The following is a 15,755-nucleotide window of genomic DNA, read 5'->3' as shown; positions in this document are numbered from 1 at the left end:
TCCGACTGTCGTGGGACACAATCTCGACTGCTCTTTTCCAGATATAATCGGATGCCGCCAGCCGCCAGTGCGAGAGGGACCAATCTCCCAGCCCAACCCTGGCGTGCAGATGACCGTGAGGATGGGCGTCAGGATTAAGTCGGCCTCTCACGGCGGGCAACACCAATCCGAGTGTGTCCGCCACCGCTGACGCCGCTAAGGCCACCACGAGGTGGGACTTGCCACCGGATCTGAAGGTTGTTTGGGGAGGGGGGAGAAACGGGAGAGCGCCCGCCGATGCCGTCCGGCGTTGGACGACCTCCTCCGGGGGTGCCGAGGGTTTTGGCGGTGGTAATCTGCTTTCTTGGTGGCGGCTGGAGGCACCTCTGGAATCGCCCCAGGAGCGACCCGGGAGGCTCGGGGCGAGCAGTTTTTTAGTTCCAGGGCACAAAAATGTAATCTACTGTAATGTGGTATCAATGAAATTCAAGCATAATGAGTATACACCCAGCTTCCATATAACTAAGATACACAAAGCCAACATCAGCGCAGACATACGAAGGATCACACCATATAAAGGGCTAAGTCATACAATATTGAAGCTATGCCTAGGCAGGGGAAATGAAAAGAAAAACCAAAGTGATAGAAACAACAATTGAATGCAGCAATGACCATCTGCATGGAACATATCTTGACCACACAATGACTAAGAGAAAGATTTTTCAAAAGCAATGCCTTTAGAAAGGGAACGATACACGCTCACCAACTTCGCCGGATCCAATCACTAACGGCCATATCTTGGGTTTTTACCTCAAAAATCGATTCCAAACAAACTCCAAGCAAAACCTGAAACCGGGTAGCTGCCAGTGCCAGGTATGACGAGCTAGGATCAGACCTAGAGTTTTTACGCAAAATTTGAGTCGGATACGCGAGAAGCACCACCAGATCAAGGTCGTCTAGTGTTGCCGCATCTACTTTCTACAATCCCGGCAGCTGCATACGTGTGCGGTCATGACACAAGATTCCACGAAAGTGATGACCCTGTCTTGCAATCGAGCCGCGGCTCGAGATGCTAGACACACAACCTAAGCTCCATCACTACTGCCATGCGTGCAAGGATATGCACCTGTTTTTACGGCCTCTTTCCCGACTCTTGTAAATGACATGGTGGAACTATAATGTGTTTGGGAGTGATGCTGCACTTAGAAAGAAAAGTCAGTCCCAAAATTAACCTGCCCACCAAATGGGCAACTGTGGGTGCGATTGATTTGATTGCGCCTGCGAGGATCCATCTGCCTGCCTAGATCACAGCAGGAAGCAACCCGAAAGCTGTCATCAGCTACCTGAGGAGCTTCACTTAACTGTACCTGACATGTTGGTACCGTCCGGTCGCAAAGTGCAGGCAATCTATCTATACTCATCAACCGTGAACGAGGCAAGGACGGTGCCGGTCAATGGCCTCGAGCTTCCCTTTTTTGCAATACGGAAGTAAATACTGTGGATCCACTCTGCTCTGCTGGTAACCAACGTAAGAGCGTCTCCAATAGATTGATCCATTTAAATCTATTATGTAACCTTACTTTTCATGTAAAATGAGAAAATAAGAAGGACCATATTAAAACTGCTCATGTAAAATACAACACTTCGAGATGTAAATATACGTCTCCACCTACAGAAGATGTAACCCGACCGTTTTTATTTTCCTTTCTTCTGCCGACTGCCGCCCGGGCCATGGTCGACTCCGACGACCCTGTCGCCTTCTCCATCGCAGCCGCCTACACGTGGGGGCCTTCGCCGGCGCGACCACCAACCCCAATCCCGCCGCCGCCATGCCATCGCGCCTGTTTTGCCTCACCCTGGCCGGTTGCCGTCGCGGCTGCCGTTCCACCGCCCCCACCGCCGCTTCCGTCGCTGCTTCGCCGCCGCTCCAAATCGCTCAAGTTGGCCGCTTCTCCGCCGCTGTATGATTTGAACTCCCCCAGACGCCCCGCCGCTGCCGGATTCGAGCCGCGCACCTGCCGCTACCGCTTTTCCGCCACCAGACTCGACCTTCTCGTATCACACAGCCGTCATCCCGCCGCGACCAATTCGCCGCTCGATTTACAACCACGCCTCCGATCATTCGAGCTCCCGCCTCCGCATTTGACCTACCGGCTCTCGTCGCTCGGCTGTCGGCACACCTCCTGCCGCTGCTCGGTCCGCCGGTGCTCATCCCAGCTCTCGGCGCTCGCCCGCCGGCTCTCATGCCCACTGGTTTTACATCTACATTTGCATCATCTATTGGAGTTGCACTTTTACATCACCAATATATATCATCTGTTGAAGTTGCCTCTTTTTGAAGATGTAAAACGCATTTTTTGAAGATGTAAATTTTTACATTTCCAAAGCATTGTGAGCATAACTTATGCGGCGACTCAAAGCGCCCACTCCTCCTCTCATCCACCCTCCCATCTCATTCTTCACGCCATTCAATGGCAGGCCTGAGGCACACCACACCACACGCAAGCACGCACGCGCCCAGCATCCATCCGACCGCCTTGTTGCCGTCTGCGCGAACCCGGGACAGCGACGTCTTGCCTAGCTGCCTGCGTCTCTCTCTCTCTCTCTCTCTCTCTCTCTCTCTCTCTCTCTCTCTCTCTCTCTCTCTCTCTCTCTCTGTATACTTAGTGCAGAGTCAGCAAGGCAGGCAGGCGCGGTACTCCATGGTTATTGTACTTGCTAATTCCCGGTGTAATTACACACACCGGTGCGGTGCTGGACCCTCCTTCTCCTCCTCCTCCCGCGCCGCCCTTCATTACGACGCAATTCGCGAGCTAACCAAGGATGCCCTGCCCGGAGGTATCCACGCCCCCGTACCAGAAAAAGCATCGACCCAGAGGGTATGACTGACAAGTGTAAATTACAGATAGATGCACAATGCAAATAACTCGACTTCTTCTTCTTCTTCTTCTTCTTCTTCTTCTTCTTCTTCTTCTTCTTCTTCTTGTCAACAGCTGAGAATATAATCAATGGGTTATTCTCTCATTCTACAGCTGTATTTGTAAACACATGGCACGCCATGCGGAGTCCTTCATTCTACCTACGTGAACAACTGAACATAATGGGTACTGGTATATGCCTACGCTTCTTCAGCTAGTTCTGGTTCAGATGGTTTCCACAGCGTCCCGGCAGGCTCATCCATCAAGGCGATGCCGCGGGCAGAGAGCTCCGCCCTGATCCGGTCCGACTCCGCAAACTCCTTCCTCTTCCTCGCAGCGCTTCTCTGCTCAATCACCTGCTGCAGCTCCTCTTCACTCATCCCTGCTCGCTTCAGCGCCCTCTCCTTCAGTTGCTTCACCACCTACAAGTTTTGACCATTTTTGTTGATTCTCAGAACAAAAATAATTCTACATATATATCTTCGACCCACAGAAAAGACTAGTGGCAATAATAAATAAATAATATCAATCAAGACCAATAAATTTACCTCAGCCAAGGGCGATGACGGCATCAAGCCAAGAATAGACAGTTTATTCGTGACTTCGCCGTGCAAGGCAACCAGAGCTTGTACATAATGTTCCTCTTGTTTCTCCTCGGGCTGTTTCTTTTTCTGCTGCTGCTGCTTCTTCTTCTCTGGCTCTTTCTTCTGCTGCTGCTCCAGTTTCTGCTGCAATTTCTGACAACACAAGTACACAACACACTGTCAGATGAGTTTTTTTTTACAGCACTATCAGATGAGTTACTTTCCTTTCATTCCCAGTAGCACAGTTCAATGCTCATCAACTGCAAAACTAAAGATGCAGCGTAAATACCTTCAGATCACTCAAGTTGTTGTTCATTGCTCTCACTGGCTTCATAAGCTCGTCAAGGGCGCCTGTGGTATGAAGATCGTTCGACATGTGTCTCAGGAAACTCTCGTGGTTGTCGTCAACCACCTTGCGATCGCCTGCTGGTACTGGGACGTCCAACTCATCATCATGGTACAAGGATATAACCTCTTGAGAGTCTTGTAGAGTCTGGGTAAATAAATTGTCCAAGGAATTACAACACGACAGTTCAAATCTATATAACTCGGATAAAAATAGGGAGCATCCTGACATTAAGTTTGCAAACATTAAATACCTGATAGATGTAGTACACACGGCCAGATGCAAACTCAAGGCCTACATCAGAGTGGTTAACATCGGACCTGTAGTGTGTTCGCATCAGGAATAGCCTGAGAGCCATTGGATGGTACAGAGCGATAACCTACAGCGACAAGAACAAAATGGTCAGCCTCGGCTACAAACAAATGATATACTCCTCGTCCCAAAATAAGTGTCTTAACCTTAGTACAACTTTGTACTAAAGTTAGTACAAAGTCGAGACACTTATTTTGGGACGGAGGGAGTATATTTTAACTGGAAAGCATACTGCTAACAGAAAAAAAGCCCCTTACATCTCTGATAGTGAAGAAGTTTTTGTCTGCTTTTGCCATCTTCTGGCCATTGTTGTTGACAAAGCCATTATGCATCCAGCATTTGACCTCGCTCTCAGGATTCGCTGCTCTGCTTTGTGCGAGCTCGTTCTCATGATGTGGAAAGATCAAATCTTTTCCTCCGCCATGAATATCAAACGCATGGCCTAAATAATGCCCGCTCATTGCACTGCACTCAATATGCCATCCTGGTCTTCCACGGCCCCAAGGGCTTTCCCAGAATGGCTCACCCTCCTTCGCAAACTGAACAGAAAATGTGAAGGATAATTAAGCACTTGACTAAAGGCAACAATAACAAAAATTAACCACAAAGTAAAAAAAAAAAGGTAAAATAGTAAGCACCTTCCATAATGCAAAGTCAGCAGGAGTGCGCTTTCTTGTATCGACAGCGACTCGTGAACCCGGAAGATTATGGTCTAAGCTCCTTCCAGACAGACTAAGATATTCAGGGAAATTATCAACTGAGAAGTATACGCCGTCTCCTTCAATAGTATAGGCTTTCCCTTTTTCCTCTAGCTGTCATTTGCATATACAAGTAGAAGATAGTTGTTAATGTCAAGCCAAATGATATGAATTATGGAACCGGTAAAAGTAAACAACTTAGATTTTATGCCCTCTTGCGCAATGGGGAAGTTAAACAAGCAACTACTGAAGGTTTGATTTCATGGAATGGGTGACAAGCACAGATAAGCAAATTGATCAGTTATCCTTCTATATTGGTTTTTATTTTCCCTTATTGTAGTTGCACAGTTTTTTCTTTTTGGAGGAAATGTAGTTGAGTACCTTGGTTATCAAATCTATTATCTGCTTAATGTGCTCCGTCACACGTGGCTCGCGAGTAGGAGGCAAGCACTGAAGTTCAACCATGTCACGCAGGAACTCATCGATGAACCGACTACTCAAACTAGTTGCCGTTTCACCAGCTTCATTTGCTCGTCTAATAATCTGCATGCGAAAAACAGCAGTTCAGAATTGACTATCTCGTGCATTGCATGCCCCCAAGATATTGAAAATGACTTTCAGTAGGATGCATTTCAGAACATAGTTCAGACATAGAAAACTATTTTAATGGGAAATTTGCTCCAGAAGTGAGTTTGAAACCCATTAAAACCTAAGTTACCTAAATTTCAAGAAATAATTTGATGGACGATAAACAGAAGATAGAATATGTACTCCATTATAACAAAACAGGGAATTAGGCAAATACAAAGACATCAGTTTCCACTTGAGTGCATAATAGTACAGGAATTCCTAGAGAACAAGCTAGGTACACTGTATATTATTTTCAGGTATAGCGTACATTCATCCAACATGACCAAAAGTTTCCATTAGACAGTTCTTATTATTTTACTCAACAAATTAAGTCTTTTCTCAAAAATTTATCAATGATTTATTACCTTGTCATCGATATCAGTGAAGTTGCGCACATACTCAACCTCGTACCCCAAGTACTTTAGGTACCTGAATGAAAATAAATTAAGATGATAAGCGCAACGACATAAAAAACTCGTATGTACCATTCCCTCAAAGCATAGACCATATGAAGCGTTGTTAAAAGAGCGTATCATTGGAAGTTTAGAGCAAGCATCAAGGTTCAACTATCGAAGATAACACCGCATCTTGTTCAGAAAGAAAGAAAACAGAGCGTAAAAATATAACCCTCAGAAGTCTTGACAATTAACAAAATTAACCAAAACAAAAGGCATGTACGAAAACAAGGACTAATCATATATTGTATAACTAAGTAGTTGATCCCACTGACATATTTATCTCATCATTGCAACTATGCATGGGAAAAGGCCCACCTCAACATGCAACCATGGATGAAAAAAGGCTCAAATGTTTAATTATATTATGCTACTTGGATTCAACACATGCTTCATAATTATATGTATTTCAGTTTTAGGCTTATGTTATCAATCCAAACATTGAATTTTTTTTAGAAAAGGGGGAATACCCCCGGCCTCTGCATCTGGACGATGCATACGGCCAATTTATTAATTATTAACACAAGACCTTACAAAGTTGTACAACAGTAAGACCAAAGCCACCATCTCAGCAACCTCTGTCGCTACTCATATCTAACTGATGAAGGGGCGCTGATGGTCTGGGCCTAATACCAAACAGACCTCGCAGCCAAACCTAACATCTAAGACCTGAGGTCCCAACCAGGACGCCTGCCAGGTATGGGCACCCACCAGTCCGACGTGCTCCTCAACCAGGACGCCTGCCGGGTATGAGGCCGCCACAACCACCTGCCACATATCCATCTTCAGAGCTGTACTGTTGCATCGGCCTTGCTCGGTCTCGCTGCCGCCGACGCCACCACGACGCCAGACAGTATCGACCTCCTGCGCGTATCCGTCACCACACATCTGACGCCAAGCCTCCGCTGCTCCATGCCGCCAAGAGTCATCGCCAAGAATATGTAGAAAGAAACACCGTCCACCGAAAGGGAGGCAGCACACCCCCACCCCTCACCTGCAGACCCTCCCATCCGATCCCAATGTCCTTGGCGCCACCTCCAGGAAGTTTACGGTGCACGGGGAGCCGCCGACGCCCGATCCGCATCGGATCTTGGGCTTTCACCCGGACATGGGTCGGAGTGGAGAGATGGTGCCCTCAGCAGCGCCCCCAAGGAGGAAACCGGCGCCAAAAGGCGGCGTCGCCGCTGCCGGCCAGCCAAGGCGGCCAAGGTTTCCTCGAACACCGATCTGCTCCACCAGAATACACCGGAGGTGGATCCAAACCGAACCGGGGACTGAGAAGGGATGCATGGAAGGGAGGGGCAATACCTCCAGATCTGGCACGCCTGCGGCTCACCGTCCTCGCGGCCGAACCCTCAGGCACGCCGCACGCCACGCCAGCAGGGGCCACCGCCCTGGATCTGATGGTCTCCGTGAAGGAGCGCCGAAGACCCCGCCACCACCTTCCCCGGCGCCCGCGCGGGCTTTCCCGGCGGTCGTCTCCAGTGGCGGCGAGGGGGTGGGGGAGGTGGGGGAGGCGGCGGGGGAAAACCCTAGACTCCGCCAAGTCGCCCTAGGGGCAACGCGAGGGACGGGACGGGACGAGGGCAAAGTCACGTTTTGCTTGATGTCCGTGTAACTAAATCTCATTGAGATATATCACGAATCTAGTATCAAATAACACGTGATAACCTTTGTTATTATTAGGTTAAAAATGCAACAGAGCCTGGTTAGAAGTATGGGAAATAAACATTTGATGAATTTGGAATTTGAAAACAGCAAAGAAAAAGGAAAAAAAAACTAGACAGAAAACCCGCTTGAAAAACCTGAAGAGAAGAGACGAAACAGAAAAAGAATAATCAACAAATGGAGAGAAAAATACCCGAAAAAAACAAATGGAGAAAAAAAAAGGAAAACGGCCACATGGGCTGGCCCATGTAGTGGTGCCCGCCCTGTGCGACACCTGCCTTCTCAAAAAAAAGAGTTTAGGAAAGCGGGTTTTGACCGTATCCCTTCCGGCGAAATTTCAGCCAATCGATATCGACGGGTCTCCAACCAGCTGTTAACAGATATTCGAAACGCACAGGAGGCGTGGCCGACGTACCTGTAGAGGACGTCAAAGGCGACGTAAGCACGGGCGTGGCCGACGTGGCTGAAGTCGTAGGGCGTCACACCGCAGACGTACATGCTCACCTTGCCCTCCACCAGCGGCCGGAACATCTCCGCCTTCTTTGTCCTCGTGTCGAACAGCATCAGCTCCCTCTGATGCTGCTCCTCCGACCCCGCCATCTCTCAATCTCTCAAGTCGAGGAGCGGAGGGGAGCCAACTATCCCGGGCTTATATCCTCCCACCGTCAAACAATTCCGCACACGGAAACGGAATCTTGGTCGCTACTCAAACCTAAACCGACTCACTCCAACGACCCCGGCCAAAGACTTCATTATTTTACAATGGAACGTGCAGAACAAGGGACGATACTAGTTGTATTATAGACGAGAATAAACAAGTGAAACGCGCAACTCTTCATTAATTGGCCTTTAGCAGGTGTCACTAATCAATTCCGATAAGTGTTTCAGCTCTCGACGACTACTCTTTATTCGTCCAACACTGGCTCCGTTTGGAACATCGTCCGCACGATCAAAACTGTCAACCCAGCGACAATAAAATTACATCAAAGATGGGACTACACCCAAAAAATCCCCTAATCAATATGTTCCAGTTTGCTTCATATATCGTCCTTGTTCATGGCTTAGTAATCCATTCCACCCATGCCGCCCATGGCAGGAGCCTCTTTCTCCTCTTTAGGAACCTCCACGATGATGGCCTCTGTTGTGGTCATCAGAGATGACACACTGCAAGATAACAAGGCAAAACGTTAGTGCTGGTGCTCATCAAATATTGTTCTTACTAAGATACAATCAACTATCATGAGCATAAGGTTGTAGCCAGTAAGTACCTAGCAGCATCCACCAAGGCAGTTCTGATCACCTTCAGTGGATCAATGATACCGACCTTCACCATGTCCACATATTCACCTAGATGCAGAGATAATTACGGCATCAGTAACAAGACTCCGCTTGTTCAAAATAGGACAAGATCAAGCAAATGGTCAAGGACATCATACCTTTAGCTGCGTCATATCCAAGATCAGTGTTCTCTTGCTCCAAAAGCTTGCCAACAACAACTGCCCCTTCTACGCCTGCATTGCAAGCGATGGTGTACACTGGTGTCTGCGAGGTTTTTCAGAAATCAGCACACAGTCAAAAGAAATCAGGACAAAACAGATAATTATTTTCTCCCCAACCTTCAAAGCGTTCTGAATGATCTGCACGCCAATCTTCTGGTCAAAGTTTGCAGTCTGCAATTTATCCAGAGCCTTTGATGCATATAGAAGGGCAACACCACCACCTGCATAACCATTAAATACAAACCATATTCTCAGGACAGTGATGCTTAAGATACAAACTACAGGAGCAATTTACACAAAGAACATCAATTTTTGCTAGTAGTAACAATGAAGACCAAAAACTATTCAAAATAAGCCATATTCAGAATGTGCATGGTGCAGTACCTGGCACGATACCCTCTTCGACAGCAGCTTTAGTGGCATTAAGTGCATCTGTAACTCTGTCCTTCTTCTCGCTAACTTCAGCTTCACTGGCTCCTCCAATCTGTAGGACAGGTCAAAGTACACAGGTCAAAACAATAGAAAAGATATAGTAGCATGAAAGGAATCACCTATTACTACTATATTAACAGTCCATCAGCAATTCAATAGCATCCTCAGGCAGAGCAAGACATAGAATGTACTCCCTCCGTCCCAAAATGAGTGTCGCTGATTTAGTACTAAATTAGTAGTACAAATTTTATACTAAATCAACTGCATTTATTTTGGGACAGGGTACAGATGGAGCAATATCAGTTGCATTTTTATGTCAACTAAGAAACTCTTACTATAGCCAGTCTCACTCATTTTCAGTCAATATAGTACTGTGAAATGCTAGTCTGAGATTCTGAGATAAATAGGTAATGCTAACTGATGTGAAATAAAACAAGGAGCTATAGTTCTCTCTTCAATTTGCACGAGGAGCATGAACCTCACCTTTAGAACCGCAACACCTCCAGAAAGCTTGGCCAACCTCTCTTGCAGCTTTTCCTTGTCATAATCAGAAGTACTTTGCTCAATTGCAGATCTAATCTGTGACACAATATTCATGTAAGTTGCCATGATATATAAATAAGATACAATTCAATTAACAAGTCACGGCACATTAAATTGAAGTTGCATGAACCTGATCTGCTCTCTCCTCAATGTTCTTCTTGTCTCCAGCTCCATCAAGAATAACAGTGTCATCCTTAGAAACAGTCACCTGAAATGGAAGCTCATTAATGAAAAAATAATTTGATGAATATTGTAAGCTTACTATCAGAGGAATAAGGGCCAGTTCTTTTGAGTGGCTTAAAAATTAAGCTGCCTCCTCCCAGATTAAAAAATAAGCCGCACTCTAAGTTTGTTGAGACTTCTAAATTAGTTATCCCATAACTAGTTCAGAAGCCCCAATGATCAAGAGAGGCAGCTTATGGGAAAAGCTGGGGTGGGGGTGGCTCATTTTTTAAGCTGCCAAAAGAACTGGCCTTCAAACCTTGGGGCGAGAATTATTATCTTAAGAGCTTTGCAGCAAAGACAGAACAGAACATTTTGGTTAACAACCTCCAAAGGTATTTAAAAATGCTCATACATTTTGGTTAACAACCTCCAAAGGTATTCAAAAATGCTCATACTTCTAGTGATCATACCTTTTTGCATGTACCTAACATCTCCGGGTCAAAGTTCTCAAGGTTCATCCCAAGCTCTTCAGTTATGACCTGAATAATGAAATGTGCTGATTTCAGAAACATAGATGACTCACAAAAACATGGAGATATTCAATAACTTCCCAACTTACTTCTCCGCCAGTAAGGATAGCAAGGTCCTGTAAATTTGCTTTCCTGTTCTCCCCAAAACCAGGAGCTTTAACAGCACAGACCTGAATTCCACATCGATTAAGGACAACCGGCCATACAGAAGTCAGATGAAAAGGAGATTGAATTTACTGACCTTAATGCCTGCACGGAGCTTGTTGATAATCAGAGTGCCCAATGCCTCACTTTCTAGATCTTCAGCAACAATCAGTAGAGGCTTTTGCTTCTGTTGAGGACAACACATTAGTCACTATAGCAGCGAAGACCACTGTGACAACAATATTGGTCAAGGTTTCAAGATTAGAACAAAAAAAGCACCTTCAGAGCCATCTCTAACACTTTAACTACTGCATGCATGTTCGAAACCTTCTTGTCATGGATCAAGATCAAGGGGTCTTCCAATTCCTGTGGGATAAAAACAGGAATAAAAACATTTACAACTGCAACACTACTATGATAAACAACAACCAAATTTTGAGACTAACAAGCAGCTAGCAGCAACGTAAATTAAATAGTACTTACACATTTCTGGGTCTTTTGGTTGGTAATAAAGTAGGGAGAGATGTAACCCCTGTCGAGCTTCATGCCTTCCACAACTTCAAGCTCATTATAAAGGGTGTTACCATCCTGCACATGAACGATTAAGCCAGGATATTACAAGCAAATAAGACTCGGAGCATTGACAGAGAAGCATCCAGAAAGTCCAATGGCCATAGCCCTCATGAACTTTCACTATCCAGAACAGTACAAAATCATGTATTACAAACAGATCTATTCACAACACAGATTGGGACTGAGACTTCCACACAGACAAAATATCCGGTGAATGTGTCACCTTTTCTTCTGATCACCGAGTTAAGATGACACAAACTCAAACTAAAATCACAAAATGCTAGAAAGAAAGTATACTTTAAATTAGCTCCACATTTCCCGCTAAGCACACGCACTGAGGATTGAGGACACATCCACTTTACTGTTTCATTTAGCTGTTTCTTAGTTCTTACAAATACAGGAATTTGTAATAGGCTCAATTTCTAGACTGAAGTTTCTGTTGAGTGCAACTCCTAGAAGTAAAACAGACTTATAGATGTAGAGTTATGTCTAACATTATCTTCTGCGCTCAGTGCATTGATTACGAGTCGAGGGACTAGTCGAGACTAGTCGCTAGACTAGTCTATGAGTCGCATTCTGTGTGTCGACTAGAAATCTCGTGTAGACTAGTTCGCCGAGTCGAGGAGTCGAAGGACTAGTCGTAGACTAGTCGTGCACCTTGAGTCGTTCGACTCAATTTCTTTATTTTTTAGGGATTGGGAGGGGATAAGTGAGCCAGCCACCCTGCCCCTTTCCCTCCATTGCTTATGCTCTTCATGGATCTGCACTCCTCTGCTCTGGCCCTTTCCCTCCATTGCTTCTGCTCTCCCTAGATCTGCCCTACGGTCTCCCTCTGCTGCCTTCTGGCTACTGGATCCGCTCGTCCCTCAGGTTGCAGTAAGCAAGCAAGCATACTAGCAAAGTAATTTCTCCCTTCTCTTCTTCCCTTCTTTGATTCGATTTTTACCCCCTGCCCTCTTCTTTATTTCGTTTTGTTTGCTTCAGTTTCAAGATCCTTAGGTCTAAAGTGCAATGCCTATGCCGGAAATATCTCAAGTACTGTATTCAGCAGCTGCAGCTCAGACCAATGAGCAATATGATCCATCGAAGGATCCTGCAAGAAGCCAACTAGGAGCAAGGATCCAACATGGAAATATGCTTACTTGACTAATCTGCAGGACAAATTGACGCTCCAATGCACTTTCTATAGTATATATTACATATTAATACTAGGTTTTAGTAATTGATTACTGCAAGTTGTGAACTACAGTACCATGTCGACTAGTCCAGCAGTAGTCTAGACTAGTCACGATTAGTCTATGAGTCTCAACCTTCGAACGACTCATCGACTCGTCGACTCGTAAACGTTGGCTCAGTTTCAATATAGATCAAGTTGAACTGTATCTATGAACGGTATCCAGTACAGATTTGCACTCAAATAATTATTAGGGGAGGTTGTTTGCACTAGTATGCCATGGACCAAGAAACTGACTAGCTGTTATGCTAATGGATGGAAAAGAAAATGAAAGAAAAATAATAGGCCAGGCTACACATTATTGGTGAACATAGTTCTGGTAATCTGCTGCCTTGGCGCAGTGGTAAAGCTGCTGCCTTGTGACCAAGAGGTCACGGGTTCAAGTCCTGGAAACAGCCTCTTACAGAAATGTAGGGAAAGGCTGCGTACTATAGACCCAAAGTGGTCGGACCCTTCCCCGGACCCTGCGCAAGCGGGAGCTACATGCACCGGGCTGCCCTTTATAGTTCTGGTAATCTGAACTTAGAAAATCTTACCGCAATGGTGATTACACCTTCTTTCCCAACCTTCTCCATAGCCTTAGCAATCAGCTCACCGATTTCCCTTTCACCATTTGCTGATATTGTACCCACCTTTGTAAGAGAAGAGAAACAAAATCAGTAATAAATTAGAAACTAAGAACTTTGTAGTTAATCAGTTCGGGTGTTACCTGTGCTATTTCCTCTGAAGTGCTGATCATTCTAGCCATGCCCTTTAGGTTTGTCACAACATCATCAACCGCCATTGAGATTCCACGCCTTAGATCCATTGCATTCATTCCAGCGGCTACAGACTTGCAGCCCTCAGTAAATATAGCTTTTGTCAAAACAGTGGCACATGTGGTACCTGAATTTGGAACATAACAAGCACAACATGGTTAGAAACTATGGTTTAACAATTCAAACAGAAGACAAATGATGAAGGCGATAGGAAGAACCTATAAACAGCACAATTTAACACAATATTTACAATTGTTGAGAATGTGATAGAACAAAAGCACTGACATATCAAATTTGTTCAGTGTTAATGATCAAACTGCAATTACACTTAAGAGTGAAGACATTATTAATGCTCCTGAAAAGAAGTGACGGTACAGCAAAAATAAGATGATACTCCCTCCGTCCGAAAAAGCTTGTCCCTCAAATGGATGTATCTAGCATCAAGTTAGTGCTAGATACATCCATTTGAGGCACAATGATGCTAGATACATCCATTTGAGGCACAAGCTTGGGACAAGTTTTTTTCAGACGGAGGGAGTATATCCAACAGACAAGCATAGAAGGAATACTTCACAAAACAGATTCAATATTGGTTGCACATAAGAAACCAGCAGGACATAAATATGACATACCATCTCCAGCAGTATCATTTGTTGCATTAGCAACCTGTTTTACAAGGCTTGCACCAACGTTCTTGACTCTATCTTTAAATTCAATGCTCTTGGCAACAGTCACACCATCCTTTGTGACTTTTGGGGCACCAAAGCTCTGCTCAATGATCACAGTGCGCCCCTGTAGAATTCAACAAGTAAAGAATCTGAGCTATGACAGTTTTTATGGGAATATAAAAGAGAGAGAAAAGATGATCCAACAGTTGTTGCCCCTTGAATGTGTAATAGGCTTATTCACCAAAAAAAGGGTATAAGGACATAGTTATACCTTAGGACCCATGGTCACTTTCACCGCATCTGCCAACTCCTCGACACCCCTCAACATGGAGGCACGGGCCTCGACACCAAACCTGATGTCTTTGGCGGCATAGTTCCTGCTCCAGGCAAGCCTGCTTCCAACCTACACAGTATCACATACAACGCATCAAGTCAAGAAACGCCCAATTGAGATATCATATACTACTACATCCTGCTGCTAAACAAAACGCCTAGCACTGAATTACGCTTATTGTCAGCATAACTGCGCTTTTGCGCTTTGGTCAGAAAAGCTGAAGGCGGTAGCAAAACGCAGAATTAACACCTAGCGCTTTTTTTTAACTTTGGTCTTGCTATCATGCCACTGTTAACAGACTTAAGTTATCAATTGGAGCATAATTGTACTGTGAACCAACCCGCATTACACCAACTAGAGGCCTTGCGGCTAAACCGACTACACAGACTAAATCACCAGCCAACCGTGAGCGTGAAAGTCCACAACACCAGGAGGAAGCAATAGATCTTTCACTGCCAAACAACATAATACGGCAGATCATTAATCCATTACTTATTATTGAAACAAATCCGCTGGATCCTAAGCAATTCAAGCTTGCCTAGATTCGACTGAACCCCGCACAGACCACCACAGGGTCTCGCTCTCGCACGCGCTACCAAACTGACTAAATAACGCGATCGAATCTCCACTTGAACCCGCGCCGAGCGACGCTACTCGACCTAGAACTACCAGCTAGAATACCAGGCAACCGCAAACAGCAATTCGAGCAGGGCCAATCCTCTCACCTGGCGAGCGCTGCTCCCGGCTTGCCTGCACGAACAACCACGTACACGGGTTAGCAGCCGCACAGCAGAAGATCACAAGAGATTCAGATCGCAGCGCTGGGAGGCGCGGAGGGGAGCACTCACCGAGCCTTGGAGGCGAGGCTGGCGGCGGCGCGGTACATGGCGAATGCAGCGAGATGGCGCCGGAGTCGAGGTGCGTAGAGGCTAGGGGGGCGAGGCGCCGAGGTGAGATGATGTGCGAGCTCCGGTTGTTTCTTGGGGAGGAGGAAAGGGAATGGGGAAGGGAGAGGCGGATTTTAGAGGGAGAAGAAGGGAGAGGAAGAGAGGAGACGAGGAGGATCCAGAACCATCCACTAGGGTTTAGGGTTTTACTGGTGGGCTTGCGCGGAGATCGCGGGACGAAAATGGGCTAGGATTGATCTGCCTCTCGCACACGAGCGCCGCTGCTCTACAGGCCCAGCAAGGTAGCTTGGAACAGGTTTAACCCAAAAACTTATTTTTTTTAAAACATCTGTAAGTTTTAAGGATGGCAATGGGTATGGTATAGTGCCGACATAATA

At 45.8% G+C, this 15,755-nt stretch overlaps 2 protein-coding genes across 2 annotated transcripts; both read right to left on the bottom strand.

The window, feature by feature from the left end:
- Positions 1–2,962: 2,962 nt before the first annotated feature.
- On the bottom strand, positions 2,963–8,320 carry LOC119268174 (cysteine--tRNA ligase CPS1, chloroplastic/mitochondrial-like). Its single transcript, XM_037549713.1, has 9 exons — positions 8,006–8,320; positions 5,833–5,896; positions 5,219–5,380; positions 4,778–4,951; positions 4,397–4,678; positions 4,081–4,206; positions 3,771–3,974; positions 3,446–3,634; positions 2,963–3,319 (listed from the first exon to the last, which is right to left on the bottom strand). The coding sequence occupies exons 1-9, from the start codon at positions 8,188–8,190 to the stop codon at positions 3,098–3,100; spliced, it is 1,608 nt and encodes a 535-aa protein (XP_037405610.1). The 5' UTR covers positions 8,191–8,320; the 3' UTR covers positions 2,963–3,097.
- Positions 8,321–8,401: 81 nt separating this feature from the next.
- Positions 8,402–15,526, bottom strand: LOC119268165 (chaperonin CPN60-1, mitochondrial). Its single transcript, XM_037549702.1, has 18 exons — positions 15,319–15,526; positions 15,196–15,220; positions 14,408–14,539; positions 14,101–14,260; positions 13,420–13,595; positions 13,247–13,342; positions 11,387–11,491; positions 11,183–11,269; positions 11,001–11,090; positions 10,849–10,929; positions 10,700–10,768; positions 10,195–10,272; positions 10,005–10,100; positions 9,474–9,573; positions 9,207–9,310; positions 9,027–9,132; positions 8,859–8,937; positions 8,402–8,754 (listed from the first exon to the last, which is right to left on the bottom strand). Exons 1-18 carry the CDS (start codon positions 15,354–15,356, stop codon positions 8,652–8,654), a joined length of 1,725 nt encoding a protein of 574 aa, XP_037405599.1. The 5' UTR covers positions 15,357–15,526; the 3' UTR covers positions 8,402–8,651.
- Positions 15,527–15,755: the final 229 nt, after the last annotated feature.

This window comes from Triticum dicoccoides, chromosome 1A (genome assembly GCF_002162155.2).
Source record: "Triticum dicoccoides isolate Atlit2015 ecotype Zavitan chromosome 1A, WEW_v2.0, whole genome shotgun sequence".
NCBI classification, from domain to species: domain Eukaryota; kingdom Viridiplantae; phylum Streptophyta; class Magnoliopsida; order Poales; family Poaceae; genus Triticum; species Triticum dicoccoides.
This window is presented reverse-complemented; position numbering and strand designations above follow the sequence as displayed.

Coding starts and splice junctions, on each gene's coding strand:
- LOC119268174 (XM_037549713.1), bottom strand. CDS start 8,190: ATGGCGGGGTCGGAGGAGCAGCATCAGAGGGAGCTGATGCTGTTCGAC. Junction 5,897..8,005: donor GCCTTTGACGTCCTCTACAG/GTACGTCGGCCA, acceptor ATTTTCATTCAG/GTACCTAAAGTACTTGGGGT. Junction 3,320..3,445: donor CGTCATCGCCCTTGGCTGAG/GTAAATTTATTG, acceptor CAAAACTTGTAG/GTGGTGAAGCAACTGAAGGA.
- LOC119268165 (XM_037549702.1), bottom strand. CDS start 15,356: ATGTACCGCGCCGCCGCCAGCCTCGCCTCCAAGGCTCG. Junction 11,091..11,182: donor TGTTAGAGATGGCTCTGAAG/GTGCTTTTTTTG, acceptor TGTCCTCAACAG/AAGCAAAAGCCTCTACTGAT. Junction 9,133..9,206: donor TCATTCAGAACGCTTTGAAG/GTTGGGGAGAAA, acceptor AAAACCTCGCAG/ACACCAGTGTACACCATCGC.